Source organism: Colletes latitarsis, chromosome 6 (assembly GCF_051014445.1).
Source record: "Colletes latitarsis isolate SP2378_abdomen chromosome 6, iyColLati1, whole genome shotgun sequence".
Taxonomy (NCBI): domain Eukaryota; kingdom Metazoa; phylum Arthropoda; class Insecta; order Hymenoptera; family Colletidae; genus Colletes; species Colletes latitarsis.
In genome coordinates this window covers 21,948,694-21,974,394 of record NC_135139.1, presented here as the reverse complement: position 1 = coordinate 21,974,394, position 25,701 = coordinate 21,948,694, and the positions used below count along the sequence as shown (strand labels likewise).

At 47.1% G+C, this 25,701-nt stretch overlaps 3 protein-coding genes across 7 annotated transcripts in view; 2 read left to right on the top strand and 1 right to left on the bottom strand.

Annotated features, from left to right (window-relative positions):
- Positions 1–7,216, top strand: part of LOC143342962 (uncharacterized) — a 282,929-nt gene extending 275,713 nt beyond the window's left edge. For 3 of the 4 annotated variants that reach the window (XM_076767327.1, XM_076767329.1, XM_076767330.1), the window contains 5 exons: positions 145–328; positions 643–942; positions 1,065–1,690; positions 2,073–2,591; positions 2,761–7,216. In XM_076767327.1, the coding sequence (XP_076623442.1) occupies positions 145–328; positions 643–942; positions 1,065–1,690; positions 2,073–2,591; positions 2,761–3,117 (1,986 nt within the window). In that variant the 3' untranslated portion in view covers positions 3,118–7,216. The remainder of the gene's footprint in view (positions 1–144; positions 329–642; positions 943–1,064; positions 1,691–2,072; positions 2,592–2,760) is intronic. The other variant, XM_076767328.1, reaches the window with a different exon arrangement.
- A 149-nt stretch (positions 7,217–7,365) lies between these two features.
- On the top strand, positions 7,366–9,886 carry Aptx (aprataxin). Its single transcript, XM_076767333.1, has 3 exons — positions 7,366–8,050; positions 8,143–8,276; positions 8,871–9,886. Exons 1-3 carry the CDS (start codon positions 7,761–7,763, stop codon positions 9,053–9,055), a joined length of 609 nt encoding a protein of 202 aa, XP_076623448.1. The 5' UTR covers positions 7,366–7,760; the 3' UTR covers positions 9,056–9,886.
- Positions 9,887–10,094: 208 nt separating this feature from the next.
- Pdk1 (Phosphoinositide-dependent kinase 1) overlaps positions 10,095–25,701 on the bottom strand; it is a 484,825-nt gene continuing 469,218 nt past the window's right edge. The window contains exons 1-4 of one of the 2 annotated variants that reach the window (XM_076767332.1): positions 24,531–24,915; positions 16,445–16,690; positions 14,710–16,095; positions 10,095–14,436 (exon numbers count right to left, since the gene is read on the bottom strand). In XM_076767332.1, the coding sequence (XP_076623447.1) occupies positions 14,326–14,436; positions 14,710–16,095; positions 16,445–16,690; positions 24,531–24,578 (1,791 nt within the window). In that variant the 5' untranslated portion in view covers positions 24,579–24,915 and the 3' untranslated portion in view covers positions 10,095–14,325. Of the gene's footprint in view, positions 14,437–14,709; positions 16,096–16,444; positions 16,691–24,530; positions 24,916–25,701 lie in introns of those variants that run through there. The other variant, XM_076767331.1, reaches the window with a different exon arrangement.

Here is a 25,701-nt window from a genome sequence, read left to right as displayed (position 1 = left end):
TGTTCTTTTATTTAGAAAGATCACTGCTTGCTGCCATTTACGAGCTCCTATTTCTAACAAACTACCTTTAGAATTAATCGTCCAAGTTCAAAATCGAGCTACGAGGTTTGTTGCGCACAATTAACGCGTTCGTGATTTGAACAGTATCCTCAGATCATCCTCCCAGCGGCACAGAAGCCATTGTCGCTTACCAGCAGTGCCGCTAGCGACGCCGGAAGTATCAGCGGAAGCAGCGCAAACGCGCCGAGCCCTGCACCCTCGAATTCCTCGAACAACCCCTCGGAGCAGCCTCCGTTGAGGCCTTTGGGCAAGCTGGAGGAGATGAAAGGTACACTTCCAAAGTACAGTTTCGAACTGCTCGTAGACAAAAATTAACCATTTATCTTGCAGTTTAAACAACCGTGCGCGTGTGTCATAGTCAGGCACTAAATTTCTCTATCGCGAAACAAATTCGTGTCTTCGTCGTCCAAAATTCAGAATATAGTTTGTTTTATTACGAATACCACCTATTTCTATCGAGTTTGCAATACGATGTTACAATGCAAGGGTGGTTAATTACCAAGCAAAGATCGACGACACGATAGGAACGAAAACGCTTTAACAATGTCAGCGATTGACCGTGGATAAACGTTGCCATTTCAGTAAGCGATCTTAAAGTGGAACTGAAACGTCGAAACTTACCGGTGTCTGGCTCCAAGCCACAGCTGATCGAGAGATTAAAGCCGTTCACGGAGTTGTCTAGCGGGAACTCGATGTCTAGCTCGAATGGACCGCACGTGACGCACATGGGCCACATATTGATGGACACTCCGGGGCCGGTGACATCCGACGAGTCGAGCTCGCATGCCAAGAGCCCGGGCTCCGCCATTAAGGACGAACCCAACAGTCCGCGAATGGATTCACCCCATGGCAGCGAACACGACGATCCATCGAGCCCGCCAGGTATCTTCGTCTCAGTCCCGAACAACTCCCAATGTTTCGTCCTGCAAACATTGATTATATCTATATCAGTACCTGTATTAATCTCGAAGCATTTAAGAAAACAACGAAACCCTGCGTTTCAGGGGACGACATCATCAAAGAGCAAAGAAAACGGATAGAGGAGCTGCAGCGCGAGCTGTACAAGTCCCAGCAACAGCTGCAGCAGATCCGCCAGACTCAGCCGACCACTGTTCACGCGGAGAAACTAGTGCTCCAGCAACACATACAGAACAAGATGCAGCAACAGCAGCTGGCGCTGCACCTGCAACAGCTGCAACACTTGCAACAGCAACAGCAGCAGCACCAGCAGCAGCAGCAGCAGCAGCAGAGCCAGCAACAGTCACAGCAGCAGACGCAGCAACAGCACGCCGCGTTCCAGCAGCTGAACGCGAAGGCCAGCCTCGCTGCGTTCCTGCAGGCGCAGCCGAACAACGCTACCGCTATTCTCGATTCCTCGACTCTGACGGCGATCAACAACAAGAAGAATCAAGCCAAGAACAGCGCCACCGTTCAGATACCCACGGCGATCGTTCTGAACCTGGCCAAGCCCGCGAAGCTGAACGGTTCGTTGCTCGGCGCTCTGGTGGCGCAGGCGCAGGCCCAGCAACAGCAACACCAACACCAACAGCACCATCAGCAACAGACGGCCGCGTCCGAGGAGGGCAAGCCACCGCCCCCTCAGTACGACGAAGCCGCGAAACTCCTCAAAGTGAGTATATTTTTAATTGGAAGCGTACGATGGAAGATCTCGAGTACCAGAATCCTATTCCTTATTGCGAGGATGTCAGGTCAGTTAACGATATAAATTACATTATTTAATATCACGATAAACTATTTGACACAAAGTACATAAAAGACATAAGCGACTTCTCTCGACCAAAGTTCGATGCAGGATAACTCCCTGCTGTCGAAGTCGAACCCTCTTGATTCCTATCTACGTATCATGAACAAAAGAGTCACCGACCGGAGGACCTAAGTATTCTATCGTCAACACCAAAGATAACGTTTCCTTCTCTCGACAACGTTCCTCGATTAAGACATATACACTGATATGCGTTTGTTACATTATCGAACTGTTTCTGTACGTCCAGGTGAAAATGGAGCCGGTTCAGAAGAACCACATCAAGAGTCAAGTCGTGGACGACGTGTTGGAGATCCTGATAAAGAATGGCGAGCTACCTCCGAGCGCCGCACAGGATCCAGCCACCCCCACGACCCCTAACAGACAGCTCCAGCAGAACCTGGTGTTCACCGCGCCGGCGGACAGCCAGACTCACTCGTTGGTGTTCACCGCGGCTAGTCCGATCAGTCCGATCAGTCCGATAGCGATGGAAGTTTCACAAAGCGATTGCGTGAGTTCACCGGCACCGGCACCGCCGCCGCCGCCGCCTCCATTGCCTTTGGCGACGTTCTCCATTCAGTTACCCTCCGCGTTGCAACAGTTGCAGCAGCAAGAGGAGATGTCGTCGTTTGGCACGGACCTGCTGACCTCGGAGGCAGAGCTGGACACGGCGATGCTCCTCAGTCCGCAGTCGGGCCAGCAATCCTCGCCCGATCCTCAACCGCCGCAAGAAGTCACCTCGTCGGACAACGCTAACTTGGACCTCAAGGTGAGTTGGGTTCCAATCGGAACTAAATTTAATTTGTGCGTACATGCAAGTAGATGCAGGATTATCGGACGTAGTTCGAGCCGTGAGAATAAACCAGGAGATCGAAGGTTTGAAGAAGACAAAAATGGAGAGGGTACAGAATAGTATAGATTCTATTTTTTCTCTGAAGGAACTGGGCTTGGATCTGGAGACCCTGGACACCATGGACTTCGGGCAACTGGATTGCGATCTAGGCGTGAAGATGGAAGCCCCTCAGGAGCTGATGGACATAGGAGACATGCCCATGGACATGGACGACTCGGACTGGTTGGACTCTCTGATGCCGCAGTCGCCGCCAACCGCTTCCACGACGATGTCGAATCATCAGCCGACACCGTCCATGAGTTTGACATCAGGAACGGACATTTACGATCCTCTTCTGGCCAGCAGCCAAGACCCGTTCGATCTCTTCAACATGGAGGACTCCGACTTCAAGATGTCCTCCGATCTCTCGTTGACCTGGGACAAGGTCGACTTCGCGACCTAGCCCGAGATCCAACCCTGGAGCTCGGCCTTGTGTACTTAACTGTCCAACGGGGAACGAGGGAGCTTTCGATACACAGAGACCAACGACCCGACCACGGCTGAGCCACTGAAGTGCTACGCGTGTTGTGTGAATTAGTCTGTGACTGTTTGGTGCATTTTAGCGAATCGTTTCGCGGCACGATGCACTTGGGCCGTGGATACGTTTCGCGGTGGCGGATTCCAACGGTGCCTCGCGTGGACGCCGAACGTACTTAAGCGCGAAAAAAAGCTTTCGCGCTGCTTGGACGAACGGAACCGGAGGACTATCGTACGAATTAGGAGTTAAAAATAGCTGTACAATTTTCACGGGCGAGAATTTATAGGTGAGTAATTCGAAACCGCGTCCGAGGACGATACAAAAGATCGCGACCGGATTGCCGGACCGCGAAGACGGCAAAGACGAGAGAACGAATCGCGAGACCGCGTAGCAAACGTTTCTAAGGGGTTTTTATAGAGCATTAAAATTGTCTTCGGTCCGACTCGATCGATAGACGGAACCAATACACGCAACGGAAGGATCACGCTTCCGGTCCGCGAGGATCGATCGCGAGGACGAGTCGCTGAGACCAACGTGGTCGTCCCGCTACCCGGAAAACAAGACGACAACGACGATGTCTTCAAAATTCTCCAAAGAAATCTCCTTGCGAGCGTTTTTAGCTAGTTTTTACTATCCAGTCTACAGTCGTGTGTTGCTTGAGTTTTAATAACTGCGAATAGCGTGTGTGTTAAACAGGAAATACCGGGAAAGCTGCGTATATGTTTTTCTCGTATGCTGCCCCCCTACACCCACCCAGCCACCCCTCCCTCCTGCTCCCTCCAAGTAAAAAAAAAAAAAAAAATCAACCATATTCAATCGTAATAATATAATCGGATAATTATTACATTTACGGGAATCTAATATAAATGTAACGATCGTAAAGGTTACGTATGTATGTATATATGTATACGTACATATACATATGCACATATGTAAAATACAGTAATACACGCTGCGTTCGAAAGCCAAGGTACGGTCTATAAAAGGCGAGAAAATGATGAAAAAAAAAAAAAAAATAAAAATATGAGAGAAAATATATGCGAAGAACAGGAAGGAAGAACAAACGTGGAGCAATGTCGACGGCTTTCCCGCACATCTATATAATTTTCTAAGCAAGAGCATGTGATGTTAGAGGTTACACACTACATTACTTTAATCACCAGTAATCGCATAGAAATTTTCGGAATGGGTGCGGACTATGGTGTACCGATGTCAGGCTAACGTGCGGTTCTCCCATTTCTTTTTATTCCCCTCTAACGAATCTTTTTTGTTGTTTTTTTGTGACATTCCATGTTTTCAAACTCGCACGAGCAAGAGATCCAAGCTACGCGTACGATTTTGTACATCCGTTCGAGCAAAAGTCGAAGGATTCGTCTCAGAATTCCGACAGACCCTCTCCCCCGCTTCTAAACGTACGTTCGAGGATCATAAAATTTATTCTGACAAATGATTACTATTACTTTTTGCGTGTTACCATAGTTTATTCCATTATTATGCGTCCTAAGCAATTTTTATAATTTATTTTCGCCTTTTATGCATTATTCGGTGACAAAAAAGGTGTTTTCGTTTACTATAAAGTGTATATTTTTATTAATGTCGAATTTTATTTTTATTATCCCCGGCAAGTGCTAAGACCCTCTGATACCGCGAATAAACCGCTGTAGCTGCATAAATCGAACATTACCGAATCCTCGTAAAAGAGACCAGAGACGTCATAGATTTCTGAGACGTCCTTCGCAGAACCAAGTGGCTTCGTACGTCGACGTTACGATAAAGGATCGCACTGCCTAAGTCGGTAATAAGGAGAGAAAGTCGTGAATGCGAGAAGCGTTTCCGTGCGTGGATAGTGCGTGAAAATGTATGCGAGTGCGTGGAAACGGTATCAGCGTACGTGATCAGCGATGGTGCTAAACGAAACCCTAATTAGAGCTATCGATTGTCCTCGAGACGCCGCGGTTGAATCGCGTAAGCATCCCCTTGCACCCTCGACACGAGGGAACGTTTCGTTCTCCTCGATCGACCGTGCAGGGGGTTGGTTCGTCGATTCGTGTAGATTAGGCGTGATCCCTTGTTTTCGCGATCGTATGTGGCACTGTGGCAAGCGAAGTCGTACCATCATCGTTCACCCCATATCGCACAAATGCAGAAGCAGCAAAAGAATGCAACATTCCAAACGTTCACGCGCAAACAGAGAAACATCCCGTGGACCTCGAGACACCATGTTCCGAAGCTAGAAACAGTCGGGGAACCAGACGCGACGTGTCCTCCATTTTCGACTACTATCCCGCTAAACGCTAACCACGATGGAACCCTCGGTTAACGCGGTAACTTAAACTCTTTTAACTTTTTCTCTCTACAAACTTCACGAACAATTAGGCGGTACGCGGGATATCCAGTAAACGGAATAATCGAAAGCAAGTCGAAAACCTGAAGGTTTTGGACCATCGTAGATTGTCTCGAGCATTACTGGACGCTGCGTATCGCTTTCGAGGAGGTCTGAGTAGGACTAGTGTATTCGAAATTCACCCTCTCGCACCCGTTGGTCGAGGTCCATTCGAAACCCGTGCATTTAGATCGAAACCGGTTCCCTTCGATTCGCCCGTTCGATCCGATTATACAAGTCGCTTCGTAACCACGCTACTAACTCTGCATTTAAATCCTCTAATCGCGCGATAGGTAAAGGAAGAGATAAAGAGAGAGATTGAGAGAGAGAGCGCGCTGCGTTCTCGCGCTGGAAGAGAAGGAATGGAACATGGTGCGTGATCGGGGTTGAGAATCGTGCCAAAAAATACCCTTGCCACCGCGTATCGCTTCGTCATACGAAACGTACCACCCGTTGCCATGACAATAAGAGTTTTCTAGCGTGTTGTAAAGTAATAATTGTATCATACGTGAGCTAGAGTCGAGAGGAGAGTGCGGCCGATTTCCTTACTTAGGAAATTATTTAGGAAACTGCCCCAAAGCGGTGCTGTCCGCGAAGCTTTGCGTTAGATTTATCCGCACCCTTTATTATATACACGAACGTTCAATCGAGGCGAATGCAATACGCCGTGTAGAGAGGGACAGCACCGACTTTGGTCGTGGCAAAGTTAATTGGCCGTTCAAGGTCGCTACTCCCACCCCTGTTTTTGCGCTATGCCGGCTAGCCACTCTGTTCGAGAGACAGATGGCGTCTGGCTGTGTGGATTCGCGCGAAAAAAAACGATAGGTGGAGCGATCCAACGAATGAACGTGGTGGGGATTGAACGTGGCCTTGAACGGACGATTAATTTCGCCGCAAATCGTCGGCCATCGAGCAACAGATCGGACGCACGATCTCCTCAATTTTCTTTTCGTTTCTCTTTGAACGCGTCGCAGCAAATGTCGTTGCTTGTCATTGCGATCCCGCGATTAATTTCACTTTCTTCGAATCATGAAATCTGTCGATGATCGATTGATCGATTTGTCAGGCTGTGCGAATCTGGTAGTCTGTGTCTTGAGACGCGTAAGAGTATCTTTTGTTTGTATAATCTGAGCGTGTGTGAGAGTCGTGTCGAAGGGTTGCGCGCGATTTAAGTGTAAAGAACGAGGTAAAAGAGAAAAAGAAAAAGAAGGAAAACAAACCAAGAAGAGAGAGCTGAACGATTAGATAAAATTTTTGCATCGGGACGTGGAGTTTGTCGTCCGTGTATAGAGTTTTGCGAGATGTACCGTGTATAAACGTTCTGCGTGCGGTTGCGCCGATAACGATTAAAAGTTTAAAAAGGAAAAAAATGAAAAAAAATAAGAGAAAGATCGCGAACACGCGCGCTCGCGCGTCCGCGAACACACACATACAATCACACGAACATATTTTGTATGAGCATGCGAAGAAAGAAATGGTATAAGTTTTGTTAAGTATCTATGAATTTATTGTAATGATATGTACGTTTAAGTAACGATCACGTAATTATTGCTAGAGAGAGTGTTATTTATTTTTATTTGTTGCAAATTTATCGATTGCCTTCCATTTGAGTAAATAAATAAATCTAAAGTTATTCGCTAAGGTGTTGGTTTATTTTCCCGGCGATTCTACGCGTACTTTTCCTCGCAACTCTGTATCACGCTTGCGTTTAAATGTACTGCATGAACTTGATGCGAAAATTCCTTTGGAAATTTATATTTACGCTTGGTACGCGCGCACGCGTACTATGCGACTCAAAAAACAGCTGATCCATACGTAAACGTCAATCCGAGTAAATTTCACGGTCCACTATTTCGAAATTAAACAGAATTAAACAAGTGCAAACGCAATGGAGACCGCCGAAAATGTGCGATAGTAATCTAATCCGTACATAGTACGAGTATAAATTAAGCAATCTTCCTAAACTTATTTGCGTTTCTTGTTCAGCAATAAAATTCATATAGCTAACATAACCTCAAAAATGTTTATACTATAACTTTGACTAGTACAAGGTTCATAGAGTGTCAAGTAAGTCTCTTGCATAGGTAGTGATATCTCTATTATTTACGTTCAGTTAATAAATGAGATATTAATACTACGGCAAACATTGCATCTTGCTTAATAACAAACTAAAAGAGTGGTAACTATGAAACGTAAACCAAAGTTAACGTCAACCGATGCAACTACTCCAAAGAAACATCACTGGGCAACCGGGTTGCTCGTTTCTATGGAGGATCCTGATCTAAAAGTGAAAGAGGATGACAAAGTGGTTGTCATCAAAGATAAATATCCAAAAGCCCAATTCCATTTCCTAGTCCTACCAAAAGTAAATATACCTTCGCTATGGCATGTTAAAAGGGAGAATGAGGATTTATTGCTACACATGGCAAAAGTAGCGGATGATCTAACCAAGGAGCACAAAGAGTCAGAATTTTTGTATGTACATATATAATTCTGGCTGCATTGAAATTTTGATTGTTACAACACAAAATCTAAATAAATCGATATGTTTAACTTATTTTTTCTAGTATTGGATATCACGCTGTGCCGAGCATGCAACGGTTACACTTACATGTGATCAGTACAGACTTCAACAGCCCCTGTTTGAAAACGAAGTATCATTGGAATTCGTTCACGACTCCCTTCTTCTTGCACTCTGCAGGTAATATTCCCTTCTGTAGTTATATTAAACAGCACAAATTCCACTTTTAAAACACTTAACGCAGCCACGAAATATACTGCCGCGAGGGGTTGATGGGATGAATTCAACTAGTTAATCGATTGCGCGATGCGACTGACACTAATCGATTATTGAATCGTAAATCACTCGCGGTTTAAATTGAATGCTATCGTAATACGTATCCATTTGAATTCGTCTAATGTTTTAGTTGAAATGGTTGATGTATCTAGAAAATGTAAATGTTATAAATTGTATTGCTAAAACTTTATCTTGAATATCGGAACACGTAATAAAGTTATAGGTTATTTTCGAGTGTCAGATTACTCGAACGCGCCATTTAGCAGGGAAAGGTAAATACATTTTTACTCGAGTGACGCTCAAATGACATCGACGAATATATTACATGAATATATTCTTAAACAATTAAACGTATTAAAGACTAACTGTTAATTTAATCGTTAAATGGAACACTACCATTGTTACTATCTAAAAACTAACCCCAAGTCCAATTCTTCGCCGTCAAAATATTCTATACACGTTTTCCATGAGAAGCACTTTACCTTTTACCGCTTGCAGATATCTGTAATCAATTGCGCGAGAAGGGCGAGCTTAAGAAGCTGAAATCCGAGGACAGCGCCGAGTATTTAAATACTCCGTTGAAATGTCACAAATGTCCCGCCACCCCGAAAAATATGCCCGATTTAAAAAAACACTTATTAACGCATTTAGCGGAACGAAAAAGTACCAGTGGCGCCGATTAATGCAACAACGATAAACGATCGGCGTGTATGGGAAAATTTTAACGAAATAATGAAATGTTTATTTAAATAATTAAATGTGTTTCTGCATTTTATGGTTCCTCGATAAGGGAGGGATTCAACTTGCCCCCTTTCCGAGTTTAACGCACTTCTGCAAATCGATACAGTATATGTTAAATTGTATAGAACGTTAAATAATTTTAAAGATATAATTCATTAAAGTTGGGTACATACCTTGGGTTATATAAAATCCAGTAATTATTCGATGAACTCGATCGTGGCAGCTATAGACAAGGATGTTCCTCTAGTTGCAAAAAGTAAAATCATCGCGCCACTGCTATTTCGATAAAATCCGTATTCACAGTATACAGCGTGAGTTAGTAATTATTTATATCTTTGCAATCATCAAATAATGTTTTACACGTTACGATAGAGTCCTGTCATGTAAAAGCGCGTTAAAGTAGAAGGGTGACGAGTGGATACCTTCGCTCGTAAGTTATAGATGAGCTTTTAACACTAGTATGTATATCTGTCTTATCTTCGAGAATATATTCGGTGTCACGTAGTCCTTTAAAGCATCAACCCAATGACACAGTTAACAATACGTACTAAATAATTTTGAATTTGAAACTTTAATATACTTCCATTATTGCAAATTTTAACGATTTTAATAGCGGTTAATCCAATGCATGAATATAATTTGCACTTTAAAAACAACCGATTCTTCCTGCGCTACTTTTATTTTTATATTGTAGATACGAATATTTGTATTAAATGTTTATCATTAACATCTGTGACATGTATATTTACGTTAATAAAAACTACAAATTCAGACTAGTTTAAACGTTATTACTTATACCCGTTAGTTAGAATATCGTATAAGAATTTGTTTAATAGTTTATGATGCTCAAGATGCTTAAGACACTTTCTGTGAACGAAAGTAAATTTTAGAAGGCTAATGAACTCAATGAATTCGATTTGTAATCCACATTATCCGTAGGGAAGGAGGAAGGATATCGCGTAAATCAACGAGACAGAGACATACGGTATTTCGAAAAATTTACTATAAATAAATTTGATGTTAATAGGTCTTGTCGCCTATATAATATCAATTACATACTAACTATTTACAGAGTCTTCTTATCCGATGTGAAGTATTTAGTGTGTACAAGTGACCCGTTGTGTAGGTGGTGTCGGTGTTAAGTGTACTTTAGTCTGTATACATTTAGTAATACTGCAATTAATAGTTGAACCGTCCTTCTTACGCCAAAAACGGTAGCCATTCGAATGATCGCAAAAGCCATGGCTGGTTATTGCTTACGTAGTCGCGTATGCGTTCGAACAATTTTTCATATCATTTCGTGTTATACAATACGTGTCCCGCTTGTTTTAAGTATTCCTTCTACTCTCTCGCGAGCGATATAAATTACATTTAGCTATTCGCGTTGACCGTGTATCGTCTCTCTCAACAGATACGGCTAGAGATTTTAAGTTTCCTCGGCTAGAGTTAAGTTTGAACTATGATACAAAAGAAGACGGGAGCGCCGACCCTCTCTTGGTTGGGGGTCAGGAATCTCGGGGTAGACCAGTCTCCATATAACGAGGGAAAAAACAATTTTAAATATAATAAAAGCGACTACACCTTTCCCCTGGTCGGAAGAGGAAGTCGGCGCTCGGAGGGGGGGAAGAGAAAAACGCGCGCGTTTTCGACCTGAAAGTTTACAACGCCTGCATAAAACGTAGAACCTGCAAAGTTTACCAACGGTGGAAAACGACGCGCGCGTCGATCGAACGCGTCTCTCGAGGATCGATGAAACAGCGTCGTCGGGGACGCGATCTTTTCACGGGGAACCGACGTGAGCCAACGCGGGGTGCGCGTCGACGGGAACGAGGAACTTTTTAATCGGGCGTCGCCGTGAACGGATCGAGGCGTCGCGTCCTCAGACAAACAAACCGACCGACGCCTCGGGAAATGTAACAAACGCCGTCGACGCGCGAGAGGGCTTCGTCTCGTTGAAAAGATCGCGTCGCTTGTTTCCGTTTTTTTTTTTTCCTTTTTACCTAAAAACACGCACGCCACCGAGACGTTATCCCGCGCGACCGTGGTAAGAAACGGAAAGTGCGGGGGAGGAGAGGTCGAGGGAGGTCAAGAGGTGGGCAACAACTGTCCGGAATACCTCCTCGCGATCGATTTCTCACTATAGTTTGCTGGAGGAAGGAGACGCGGAGGTACAGGACGGATGGTGTCTCGTCGTGGCCGCGAGCCCCGGTTTCGCCCGCAAGCACCGTACGCAGCACGCCAAGAAGCGGTCATTTTGGGAAGCCACTGGGCGCAAGGACAATGCCGGCCCGCGAACGGACCACCATTATTTCGAGCATACTAGCGCGGCCATCGCGGTCACGACGATCCATACGATCTGTCCTCCTGCGGATTCCACCTCCGAATACCCTGTTTTAATTCTCCTAAGCGTCGCGAGGAGGAGGATGGTGGTTTGGATATCTTATCATACATATATATATATATAAATATATCTGTATATATAGTACAATGGCGTCACGGTGAGAAGCGTGCGCGATCGAGTCGTGTGCCGTGGGTAACGTCAACGAAATATTTAAACCTACGCGCGCGTCTCGACCTAAACCTACGAACTTTCCGTTCACCTTTATACACGATTTTCCCTAACTACTATACACAATTCATAAATACTTTGTATATCTGTATATGCATATATGAGTATATATATACTTTTTACATAATATATATATATCTATATATATAGAATAATATTTATGTATAGGAAATATACAGGTATTATCGTACAGTTTTCGGCCACGACTGGATCGCACGCGCCCTCGTCCAAACGCCGGATAACGCCTCGGTGCGTGTCGGACGAAGAACGCGGCAGTATTATTTACAAAGTGCCTAGAGCATTACGTCTAAGGACAATAATAGTAAATATAGTTTGCTGAACGCGTATACGTGCGGGCGCGCGCGTGTGTGTACGCGCACGCGACGATCCGCGCTACGGTAGTAATATAGTAATTGTATAGTAATAGCGATAATAGTAGTAGTACTAGTAAATAATAATCGCAGTGGTGGTAGCGGTAGTGGTACTAATAAGTCTGTGTATGTTTATAAACGACTACGTGAACGCGTGCCGTAGATCCGTAAATCGATGCTACGTAAACCGGTAAAAAATAAATAATTGCGGGACGAGAACACGATACGTAATAAATTAAAAAAAAAAAAGTTCGAAAAAAGAGAGAGAGAGAGAGAAAGTAAATAACAAAAGAACGAAACGGAAATCGCTTAAACAACGCTTTGAGAAGTTTACGAGGGGGAGAAAAATACTTAGGTCGGTAATACGGCGAATTAGTCGATAACAATTATAACGCGAACGATATTAACTATAGCGGCGTTACTAAATACTAGGAAAATTAAGATTAATAGTAAGAATGATAACGATAATAGTTTGAACGCGATGACGACTGTGCCATGTGTCGTTCGTGTACATATAGATGTGTGTATGCGTGTCCTGTGTGTAGTTTTGCATCTAAGCGGGATACTACTTCACCTTAAAGCAATCATTTTAAACGATTCTCTATCAACTACCTACTTATAATTCATAGGGTCACGTTCAAGTGTGTCAAGTCTTTCCGCCGGGAAGAGAACGTTTCTTTTCCTCCCATAACTCCACCGCTTCATTTTTGTACAACGAACGTTTTCTCTTACTTTCCCTGCGAAAGGGGTGTAAAACTTTTTTTTTTTTTTAACTCTCCTTTCGAATTAAGATCTAAGCTTAGCGTCACACAAATTCCCGGCTATACACGGTTTATGCGTTCGATTCGAGTCCGCGAGGGCCAGAACAGGATAGAGGGCGATAAAGAGGAAAAATTCGAACTAAGAAGGAAACGAACGCGGAAAAAACGCCGTGGCCGGACAACGATTTTTGTACTTACGAAGATCTATTCTCTATATCTATCTACCTAATTACCTATCTAACTATTTATCTATCTATAGAACACTATTTATACAATTCGTAGACGCTTTACGAAGCCTGCTCTTCGAGAAAAATCGCGCTAATATTTACAAAAGTACCGAGGAAATGGGTAACGAACAACGAGATAAGAATACTGTAAGAACATGAAGAGAGCAAGGGATCCCGAACGGAACAACACGCGCTACGGTTCCGGGGACCCCTTTCACAGGCGACGTTAAACGGTTTTAAAGCTGCAAAGCGACACGTTGTCCTCCACTGCATTTTTTTTCATTTTTCTTGATTTTTTTTTTTTTGGTTGACTTCGACTATACAAATTCGCGTCTAGATTTATCGCGGGACCGACGGCAAATATAAATATTGTATCGCGAACGGCCGCCGTCGACGCCCCGCGTCTATCTAAAAAGGTTCCGTCTGCAAATTCGCTAGTATGTTTAAATTTTGGCTATATTTCGAACGAACTCTCAATGCGCGCTGCTGTAAATGCGAATGATCGACGGACGCTTGGTTAGGCTCGCGTCGAGATCCTCGTCGATCGCTGTACAACCCCCCAAAAATACACGCGTTCAACCCTTCCCCAAGTTTCAATTTTCGAATCAACGATCAATCTTTGAATTTTGATTACGCCCCCCACGAGTCGTGCACGGAATATTCGCGGACAAACAAACTCTGCTCCCGTCCACCCAGTCGACGAGACATTGTTGCGATAATAGTTAGGCCAAGCGACCTCGATCACACGATCGTTACGTCAGTCAGCGCGCGCGCGCTAGCACGCGGATACACGGCTGAAAACCTTGGCTAAAAGTTTTCGCCGTTTCTCGCGTGTTCGCGTATCAGTAACGACGCGCAGCCTCTCCTCGAGGTTCCCCCGAGGTCGATAATAAATACACAAAGCTGAACGTAACCGGTGAAAAACTTTTTTTTTTTTACCCCGTACTTGCAGTACCTCGGAGAGGCGCGCTTAAAAATTTCTTTACCTAGAAAATTTGTCCTAAGTTGTACATATAACGCGCTATAGAACGAACGCTGAACTTATCCTAGAACGTATCATTCCTAACGACGAGTCCTAATACACCCTAACGAACGATCTTATAGAATCGCCTCCTCTGGCCACCAACGAGCGCATAGATTCGCGGTGTGTGTGTGTGTGTATGTATGTGTGATTTATCGCGCCTCGCGGACAACGTTTTACAGTCTATGGATTGAGAACCTTTCCTTTCGTCCTGCTCCCGTTTCACTAAACGATCATTGCGTGTGTGTTTTTCAGTCTTTTGTTTAAGCGGTGGACTCCTGCAGGCCGTAATAGTGGACTCGCATGTTCTCGATCGCTCTGCACCACTCTAATGCGAATCCCTCGGGATCTTCAAGATAGTAGGTTCTGGTCGGCTGTAACCAAACAACGAGTTCTCGTAAATATTATTGCTGGAATATTGTCAACGTAAACAGGAACACAATCGAACTGGGCCAAGGCTCGCGCGCCACTATCCGCGTGTGTAACTTTATTTTTAATCGTTCGACGGTAAACATCGCTTCGCCTCGGTTCTCTCGGCTCTTTCGAAACCGCATTGTTCGAAAATATTCTAAGCGCGGTGGCTGACTCGCGAATTATTTGGTCGTTAGAACGCTCGTGATTTATCGTTAAGAAGAGGAGATGCTCACCGTGTGGACGAAGAAGATCTTGAAGCTCTTCGGCTCGACCCTGAGTTCCGGGCTCCAGGGGATCTCGCCCTTAAGCACCATGTTGACAGGATCGACGTAGTAGAGATGCGGTCCGGTGGTGAGGAGGAGCATTCTTCGTCTAGCAAAGAGTCCTTTCCTCTTGTTGACGAAACCCTGTTTGAGTATCAGGTTGCCTTCGACGAAGACGTGCCACTGGTTGGAGCCGCGTTGCTTCTCCAACCGATTCCTGATCTCCTCGGGCGTCAGGTCGGCGATGTTACCGTCGGGGTCCGCGGTCCTCCTCGACAGTTTCTCGACCGGCGTGCTGGTCGGCGCTGGTTTCTCACACTCGGTAATCGTGTGCTGGTCGTCGTCGTCGTCGTCGTCGTCGTCGTCCTTGCCGAGGCCCAGTCCCAGAAGCCTGGTGAGCTGTTTGTCGTCGAGGCCGGGTTCGAGATGATCGGGAACCCTGTACTGGGACCTGAGCTCCTCGTGCTCCGACGTGCCGGGCAGGTAGGGGTAGATCGGCGGCGGTGTCTGCTCGTGCAGCGTCTCGAAGTCGACGCCCTCGAAGAATGGATGCGCTCTGATGCTGGGGTATCCGGCGCCGTGCTCGTCCTGGGCGCCCAACCTCTCCGACGGCTCGAGCACCAGCAGCTGGCTGACCAAGGATCTCGCCAGCTCGCAGAAACCGTCGGGTATCGCGTACTCGAGTTTCAGGATCTTTTGGAAAATGATGTACTCGCTCCTGGAACGGAACGGGGGCAGACCGGCGACCATCTGGTAGACTATGCAGCCAAGGGCCCAGAGATCGGAGGCTCTGCTCGCTGTCTTGTCGGTCAAGAGTTCCGGCGACACGTATTGGGCGGTACCAACGAACGATCCCCTGCGTTCCCTTCGATACTGTTGCTGTTGTTGTTGCTGCTGCTGAGGATCGTCGGTGGTCGTGTGCGTCAACACCGTCTCCGGGTCCTTGAGGATCTTCACGCTACCGAAGTCGGTGATGAGCACGTGCATTTTCTCGTCCAGCAGTATGTTCTCCGGCTTGAGATCCCGGTGGATGATCCCGAGGCCGTGGAGGTACTCGAGACCGCGCAGGATCTCCGCCGAGTAGAATTTGGTGCACTCGATGTCGAACGAGCCCACCTTGTTGATGTAGGGCAGGAGCTCACCGTTCTTCGCGTAGGATAGAACGAAATAGAGTCTTTCCACGTCCTGGAACGTGCAGAACAGGCGCACGAACGAGTGTTTCGCGCCCGCGAGCATGTTCAGCACCTCCTTCTCCCGCTTCACGTACTCGGTCTTCTTCTCCTTGATGATGTGACGTTTGTCACACACCTTGATCGCGTACTCCTTGCTGGTGTGGATATCCTTCGCGAGGTAAACCTAGACCGTCGAAAACCTGGTTAGGTCTAGGCGGGTCTTTGTTTCTTTCTAAGGTTTCAAGATTTCAAGCTGTATTTTTTTAACTGTCGACTGTTCTCTTTTCGAATTGAAGTTTCAAAAGGATTGGTTGCTCGCAATTATCAACGCAACGAAACTGGTTAGATCGATACCCCGTCGAATTGGGGGTAAGAAAAAGGTAGAAAAGTTTCGTAACGAGAAGATAGGGGGGGAAAAAAGTTTGAGAATCACTCGAGGATTAGAGGGAAGAAACTCTTTCGACCTTCTTCGCCCCCGTGTTAATTAGGGGTATCTTAACGATTTAATCGAGTTAATGAGATGATACACGTACGGTGGAGAAGCTTCCCTCGCCGATCACCTTGCCAAAGATGAAGTCCTTGGGAGTCCGTTTGTGCGTTGGCGGGTTGATGGTGGTAAGGGCCGGGTTCGTTGTAGACGAAACCCGGGGCGCCAAGGTATTGGCTGGCGCAACCACACCATTGGTCACGTCGTTCGTTGGTGGAGACATTTTGGACACCGGCCCCTCCACCGTTACTGCCGGCTGTGGCGAAACGGTAAGCGCCTGGTTCGCCACACACTGCAACAAAAACGTCCACGACTTCATTACTAAACGGTCCTACGTGTCGATCCTGTTTAATAAGACGCCCGGGAACCCTACATTTTCCCTTTACTACCGTTTACATTCACCTCGCGCATAGGACGCGTTATCGTACGTAATATCCATGACAACGGAAAGTCGGATTCGATTTTAACTTTGGACAGGTAGTAAAAGAAAAGGCGGAACCATTGGGGATCGTCCCGGTCGCCAAACGAGACATTGGGAAGATGTCCAAACGCGAAGAACTAGCTCGAGCGGATCGTCGATGGCGAACGGGGAACATTTATGCCGCATCGAACGACAAATTAATCGACCATTTCTAAACTGCATCGTAGCTGGAGATGAGAAATGGATACTGCGCGAGAATTCAAAAGGGAAGACGATAAGTCTTTCCCCGCGGAAAGACGCCGTTTCCGCGTTCCGAGATCCGATTCGATCTTGGCAAGACGCATGGGGGGGGATAATCATTTTCGAATTTCTGCAAGAGGAACGTTACGAAACGATTACACACGATTAATCCTTTAACGACCACCGTTTGTCAGCGTTCCTTGCGCTCTCGCGAACAACGATATCGTAATATAGATTGGTACGGTATTTTATTTAAAATTAACCCCCTGCACTAGGAGACTACTACTAACTCGCACTTTCCTACGAAGCAGATAGTAAATATATCATTTTTTTAAAACAATAATACCGTTGCGTTCCCTTAGAAGGGAAATTCTTTGCTGCATGTCCCTTCAGAGGGGACAAAGGGTTAATTTAACGGAAGAATTATTGTTTAATCGTTTCGTGTATCGCCGCAGAAAAGGAGTCGTAGCCTTTGAGATCCGCCGCCTTAGTTTCCGCGATAAGTTATCGGTCGGAAACTTTTCGCGGTCTCGGTCGTCGGGGGGTTAATTTCCAAGAAACACGATCGACCTCGACAGAGCCGGGCGTTCGAAACAGTTCCTCGGGCAAAACCGGAGTCGATCTCTCGTGGGACAACGTGCGGAGGCACGAACTCGCGCGTCCGGGCGCTTAACTCCTCTCATCCGCCGACGATCGGTCCGGAAATCAAGCGCCGGAAGTGACGTCACGGGGGCCTACACGTGGCTGGTTCGTCGCGCAGGTCAGGATGACGAAGTCGCTGGGTACGAGAGACCGATTCCGTGCGAAACGAAAGCGGCGGTCGTTTCGTATCCCACGCGCGTCGGAAGATCTCAAGGCTGCACGCGGACCCAACAACGGGGTATTGCGATAGAACGATGTCTGGATCGAAGAATCGTTTTGCCGCGAATGGAACCAGAGACTCTAGACGGGAGCAACGGGACGGATATAAAAGTGCCCGACGCGACGGTCGACGCAATAAATAAGGCAACCTCGAACCCGGGATGAAGCAATCGACATTTCGGACTGGTGGAGAGATTACGCTCGCCGCTAGAGTACACACAATGGGGTCAAACGGATCCTTTGCCGTTTCCAGGAAAAATTCACCGGTTCCGGGGCGTTAACCATAACCGAACTTTCGCCCAACAGCGGCCGAAGAACGCGTTTAAACCGTCCGTGCTCTACGAAAGGGACAAAAATCCGGAGACACAAAGGAAACAGTTTCTAGAATTTGGGCCCCGGTAACCGTGGAACTGACCTAGGCATTGGAAGGTTGCTTTGTGCTCGAAAATTACATCCACTCGTCGCGCGTTGGATCGGTCTTGTATATTTATGCGTCGAAGCAACCCCTGGCGCGTCTCTCGACCTGCATCACGGGGTCAACGAATCCAGATACCCGGTGAAATTCAATGAAACCCAAAGGGTGCGAGCGAAAAAAGGGGTTCGAGTATTAAACGGCGATCGCTTCGTTTCCGGCCCTGAAAGACGATCGCGACCCTTTAAAAAGCCTGCCGCTTCCTCCCGTCGCCATTGTGCGCTTCCGTCGAAAGACGGATCTCCCGCGTTGTACACCGGCGGTGGCGGCCCACGCAGAAGAAAGGGACCGAGCTCTCTCGTCCATCGAATCCGGATGATCCTCGAAATACGGCTCTCGCGTCGAGAGAGAACGGTCTTTTGAACGTCTCGAAGCGACGACGCCTTTGACGACGAGGCACTTCGTCAAGGACGAGACGCGCGTCGCGGGAATTTCCTGTTAACGGGACGTAAATACCGACGACATCTTAAAGAGATACCATTCCCGAAAACGGAAAGAGTAGGGGGTGGCAGTCGAGGGGGCGGCGTAAAGCGGACCGACTACGACAAAGAGCCGCAAGTACGGTGAATAACGTCGCCACCGCGGCAATAAATACGCAACTCGGCCCAATTTCGTGCCGCACGGACGTTCCGCGGCGTAGATCATCGATCACTTTCCGCGAACGGAGGGGAAACGACGGCGCAGACTGCGGAAGGAGAGTCTTAGGGGGGACTACGACGCTCGGTACCCACCGCCACCGTCCAACCCTCGTAATTATCGGGGCTGCACCCGGTGCACCTGAGCAACCTTATACCGTCAAGAAACTTTCGGGTTGCCGGATCCCAATACAAATTCCCAGACGCCAAAAGACCTGACCTACGATCCTTTTTAAGAACTGTGGCTGGTCAGGGACATTACCAACATCCAAAATCGATAGACCGGGGACCGGAAGACGGGAGTGTCTCGAAAACAAACAAAGCCAGATAGACCGCTAGAGACCGACCGGAATTCTTGAAAAGGATTATATAGTTCGTAAGCTTAAAGGCGTTCCCCTAAGCCTCGGGAAGAATTGGCCGAATACCAAGGAGGCGCCTAATTTATTTGAGGGGCGTTGGTCTCCGAATATCGAGAACAACGACTGCGAACACTTTGCAACCTTAGTATGCAATATTTAACGAAAACGAACGAGAGAAAAAACAGGGGTTGAAGAGGTTTGGTGAACCATCGAACGTCACGATGACCGGTGAACGGTATTTCCGACGAATCGATCAAGGAAATCGGGAGCGACTGGGTGGAGAGATCCACCAGACACCGGAGAAAGAGGACGAAGAAGGGACTCGGTGTATTTGGAACGATGAAAACGCAAGTTGGCGAGTCCCTTTCTTTCGTGTTCTTCGTCCACCTTTCCTCGTTCTTCTTCCCAGGCCGGTTACGAGACGGGCCCCACGGTATCAACCATCCGTGTCAGGCCGTCGACCTCGTCGAGCATTTGCCCGAGAGCCACCCAGCAGCGGCCCTACTCCCTCTTGCTTCGCTGGCTTTCGCTTTGCCCCGCTAGTTTATTTATTTGCTTATCTATTCCTTGGTCCCCTGAGTCCCGCCTCCGTGGCTCTATCTCTCCCTCTCGTCGTCAAGGGATAACCACCGACGGATACCGCAGGACAGAGCCCACACCGGCGATCGCTAGATATCAACGGAGAAGTCTCTCGGTCGGCCAGGGGGAACACGGATAATCGATATACCGACTAACGTCCCGCCAGACGACCTCGCAATTTGCTTAGATCCTAGATACATACAGGGCGAGACGCTCGAAATTACCACTACGATTCGAATCGCTGTGGCATTGTTTCCGAAGAAAAATGGGTCAAGCGAAACGGCCGCCCGCCGTTCGAAGGGAAAACGGGTCGAACGAGAAAGCTTTCTGGGTAGAGGTGTTTCGGAGATGCGAGGGTGCCGGGCTTCTTTAAATGGAAAAACCGACAAGGGGAGCCTACCGCCGGGACGAAGGGTTTCTGACCTGGACTTGCTTGTAAAACGTACGGGCTAGGAACAAAGGAATCCTAGAGTATTCGCTGCTGGGCGACGTTTATACAAAATGGCGGGGAACGAATTCTCTCTGTCGGAATTTAAAATTTATCGAATCCCGGTCGAACTCGTAGTCGGACCCTTTCGCCCAGGAATAATAATCTCTAGAAATAACCAAACCACGGCGGCGATCTGAAACGCCTCGCCGATCCGAGTGTCAGAGAACGCGCGCATGTTTAAAATAAACCGTCTGCTGTCCCGACGACGGCACAGAGGCCGGAGAGACAATTCGCGAAGGGGGCAACCTTCTCGTCGCGACACATTCGGACCCGCGATGACCCTGCGACACTTTCGCGCTCTCTCGATTAAGTCTCGAGGACGCGGCGAACCGTTTTCGTTCGTGCGAGAGAACGGAAGCGCGTCCCGTCGTTCAAAACGCGACGAGCAACGCCCCGGCGCGGCAACGCGTGGAAATTTCCCGGAAGCCAATTCGAGGCTCGCGACAACGGGTCTCTTGATCTGGTAAAAAAAAAAAAAAAGGGGGGGAAAAAAAAGAAACGACAACGAATTCTCGGAGGGAGGGGGGCGTCCGTTAAACTCTCGTGTCTCTATCTTGCTCCCACCCGCGACGCTAAATGCGTTTCTTTCCTCCTCCCGCGATCGTTGAATCACCCTGTAACACGTACACAACCCAGCAGCATTCCAACGGACATTCTAATTTTAGCCTTGCTCGTCTCGTCTCCTTCTCTCGTGGACGCGCGCCTCCGTAACGCGCTCCGTTCTATCCACTATCATATCTTTCTTTCTCTCTCTCTTTCTCCGCCTCTATCTCTGTCTCTCTCGACTCGCGGAGTTGTGTTTTTCGTGCAGCCTGGCGAGTGCTGCCCTCTGCCGATGGTACGCGACAATTTCCTCTCTTTCCTCCTTTCCCTTCGCGCGCAACGCGAACCCAGGAAGAAGACGACGAGAACGAGAACGCGAAAGAGACGGAGAGCAATGATCGTAGATATATGTCTCCCTCCAAGATCTCCCCCCCCCTTACCCCCCACCCTTGCGCCCGCAACCCCGAACGCATCGGGGGCTTTTCGCCGGCTAGGGACTACGCCTATTGGCGCAGGCGGTCAGCACTTTTGCCCGTGAATGAGATGTTTTGCATTCGCAGACGCTGAGAAACATGTCGCGCGCGCTCGCCGAGCGACTAAATTGGAACACGCCGCTCTCGGGGCAGAGGACTAATAAAAGGGCCCGCGCGAACTGCGTTGATTTTCGTCGAGGGTCGATGCGCGTCTCGGGCGAATGAACTTCTTTTTGTGGAACTCGTGCACCACCGGTTAGTATGTATTTAGCCGATAGGAGTCTCAAAGCAAGAATGTAGTTAATCGCAAGCTTCTGTCCGACAATTAAAGGCAATCGGGACCGGATATCTAAGGAATCCTCAACGAGAAACACGAATGGCGATATTGGTTATTGGGTGTTTTCTTTTTTTACTCTTTTACAAGATATGTACAATTTTTAAAATATACTTGGAAAATTGTTAGCTCAAGCTGGATGTCTATTAACACGCGTGTCTAATATACGCGTTTGGAAAAGGCAGGGAGGAGTGCAACAGTCGTTCTCGAATATTATATTTCGACTATGTTGCCAGCGTCTAGCAAGGGCTACTAAAAATCAAAATTGGCAGTACCTGACAATAACGTTTCTAATATTTGTATATTACCGTTACTATCATCGTCGACCTCGCCGTGTAAAAAACAAAGCGCATTCGTTGTGCAATTTGCGTGCAAAAAAGGCTATGTGCAAAGGCATGTTTGAGATTTTTTTTTTTTACACAAAAGGTTTCGGTTAGAGGGGGGTATGAAAATCTAACGATCGATGTAAAAACTAGTTCCACGGGGCACTGCGTCAAGGCTGTTTACAATTCGCTCAAAAGAACGGTGTTGCCGTTTATTGCGTAAAGTTACGAAAAAAAAAATTAACGCCAACTGTCAACAGCGTCGTTTCAACGCTCGCTGTTGCACTCTATATAGCCGACAGAAATTATGATGTATTCTTATCGTCGGAGAACAATCTCGAAAACAGATATAGCCGCCCATCGATAAATACGGGCGCTGCTATTGCAACGCGGGAGTTTGAATTACGGTGCATTTCAAAAGCGTCCCGAGTCATTAAACAATCGGTCGAATTTCGCGACCGATAGCCAAATGTTTTTTCCTTTCCTACTGTCGCGGAGATAAATGTATCCTGAGACAAAGATCGGGCTACGTATCGCGACCAACACGGCCACAAAACTGTTTGCTTTCACATCGTATCGTATAAACAAGCGGTCGATCCAAACATGTTTTTTTCGGTCGCGACGTCGATGGCCGTTATAACGATGCTCTTCGTCCCTCTCCGCGTCTCTGTCGGTGGTCTCGAGTGTAACAAAATTCTGCGATCATTCGAGGTTCACGTGTATCGCGCGCGAGTGGCTCGACCTCACGACAGATTCGCTTCCCGTCCCTTTCCAACATTCTAGTCAATTTGCTCGTATTGCCGAAACGAGGGAGCTCGACAAACACGCATTATTATCATGTCGCAACGCTGTTTAATCGATAAGTCACCTTTCGATGCGCGAGATAAGGAACAGAACGTCATTCGATTTATTCACGATCTCGATTTTTCTAAATTCGTCGGTATATTTCGAGGGAAAATTTATTCATTTGTTCTAACAGACGATTACACACCTTTCATATAGATAAGAAAAAAAGACTTCGCGAAGATATTAGTAGACACAATAGCAACTGTTTTGGTGATGTTTGAGCAACGAACCTCGGAAAATAATGTAACGATAACATCATAGTTATTTATCATCGTTCTAGAAACTTCAAGCACATTTCAGCATTGTACGTAAATACAGTTGTTTGCTTAGAAATAATAACATTTGAAATTTTAAATAGTTTTTTGCTCGAGTACGCGAGACGTTTCCGCCGTCGAAACGAATATTCATAACAAACGCTCGCTTGACTAGTAGCGTTGCTAGAAGCGTTCCTAGTAGCGGAAGTAACCGTTCCCGTCTACGCGTCTGTCACGAATAGAATACATATTTCTTCGATCGTAAACGCAACGTTCGCTAAATTTCTTTCGACCGGACCGCGGGGCTAGTATCGAAAATTCGAATCTGTCCAAAGGGGATATATTCGCTATTTCTGCGAGAATTCGTTTAAAGTTGCCTTCGACGGTCAACGTAAACAACTTTCGAACGGCGTCGAGATTACGCCTTGCCTGTTTTGGAACCGACAGCTTCGGGCGAATTTATTTAAATTCGAGCGAGTGTAAATTATTCATGCTTCGAAACGGTGTGTTAACCTCCTCTTTCTTTCACCTCTTTTTCGGCATACCGAATGTACCGTCCGTTTTCGTAGCCAAGGCGGGGTCCAAAAATTCTCGTCTCGAGAAATTTTTCGTGAAACCTCACCGAAGCGTCTTTCGCTCGTCGACTAAACTTCCAGGAGAGGCGACATAATCGCGCGAAAATTATGCACATACGTTTGCACGACGTTCCGGCGCGAAATCGATTTTACAAATTTCCCCGCCAAAATGGAAAAAAAAAACGATCGAATCGTAAACACGCTCGAAAAGAGAAACGCAAATGGAAGAGGAATATCGTAGCATCAAAACAATTGTCGATTCTATGGAAGACGCGCCTTTTCAGTACAATGTTATATACCACACGCTCCTTCGTCGGGAGCTTCGCGATCCGTGGGAACGTTGTCTCGGAAGATTCTCAAGATATTCCTCGGACCGAGAATTACTTTGTCCCGGGGCGTTTGGCGAATTTTCTTCAAGGAACAACAATAGATTTCGCGCGCGATTGGCGAGCAAACATTGCCCCGTTGACAGGGCGATGAATCCCCTGAGCGTCGCCCTGCGTATCCCGCCGAATCGTACCGTAAACAGAAACGACGCTTCAGAATTTCCGTCTGTTTCCGCGGGAACGAGGCACTTGGGTACACGACTAAAGCTGCTTGGCGTCACACTCGAGGCACAACTTACGCGAACTGATTCGTTATTTTCTCCCGTTCGTAAAAACGCGCGAGCGGGGCTTCACCGTAACGTCGAACCGATAATTACATATTTTTTTTCGTCTCCTCTTACCTTGAATAATTTCTTAAGCCTCCGGTAGCCGCGATGTAATCGCGACATGTACTGCTTGTTGGAATCCAGTTTGATTGATTAAAGCCACAGTTGCGGAAACGAAAATGAAGAACCAAAGAATCGAAAAACCAAAGAACTTTTTTGTTTTTTTTTTCTGTTGCTTTTTTTTTCTAGTAAACTCTCGAGAAACAACCGAGTATGTGTCGCGGTGTCTGTTTGTTATCACGGTTTATACTACGAATTTCTGACAGCGTCTCGATTATGTTTCATTCGGATCAGTCTCGGGTACGTGTGTATATAATATATATATATATGCATGCGCGGGAACCGAAGAACGAAAAACACGTTCGTGGCCGTTGAGAGCCGTTCGCTTACTGAATTCTACGCCTGGCGTGTCCCGGCTGCTAACCCGCGCTTTCCCCCCACCATCTGCCACTCGTTGGCGGCAAGCCTCCCCACTCTCGCGTCACCCCCCACCACGCGTCGTTCCACCACCACCAGCAGCGGCGAGACCCGCATCCGGGAGTGGTGCTGGGGCGATCGAGGGGGTAGCAATCCCTCTCCATCTCCAGCGTCGATGGTAATCTTACCGCGGATCGTAAAGCACGCTTACCCCTGCGGTCAAGTGCGAAAATTGCAATGAAAGCATCGAGACACCACCGTCGAGTCTTTCTCTTCTCTTCTTGTCCCCGCCGGCACGTCCAATTTTCCTTTTTCTCGCCGAAACTACGGATCGAAAAACAGAAAACAACGACCGCGTAAATAATATTATTTTCAACGGCCGCGATTCCGTCGAGTCCCTTCGGAAAAACGTTCTCGGCATCTTGGCGAGTACAAAGAAAATAGTAGCAACGAACGGTTCAACGTCGAGGTTGTATCGCATCGAGAAGCAAAATGTCGATGAAACTTTTCGATTTCGCCGGCACGCGTACCCTCGAACGAATCGACTCGCTTCCGGAGACTAGAATGCGAGGCATTCGACGGCACGAAGCAATAAACGGCGCGCATCGAGGAACGGTTCGAAAGAGAGCGTTACGCATTCTTGCAGCATGATTGGGCAGGAGAACGTCTATTTCCTTTCGAATCGAAAACGTGTCGAAATCGTCGAACCAACGGCAGACGAGCCAGCGTATAGCCATTGATTTCGATCCTTCTCGTTAAAATTAGCGTA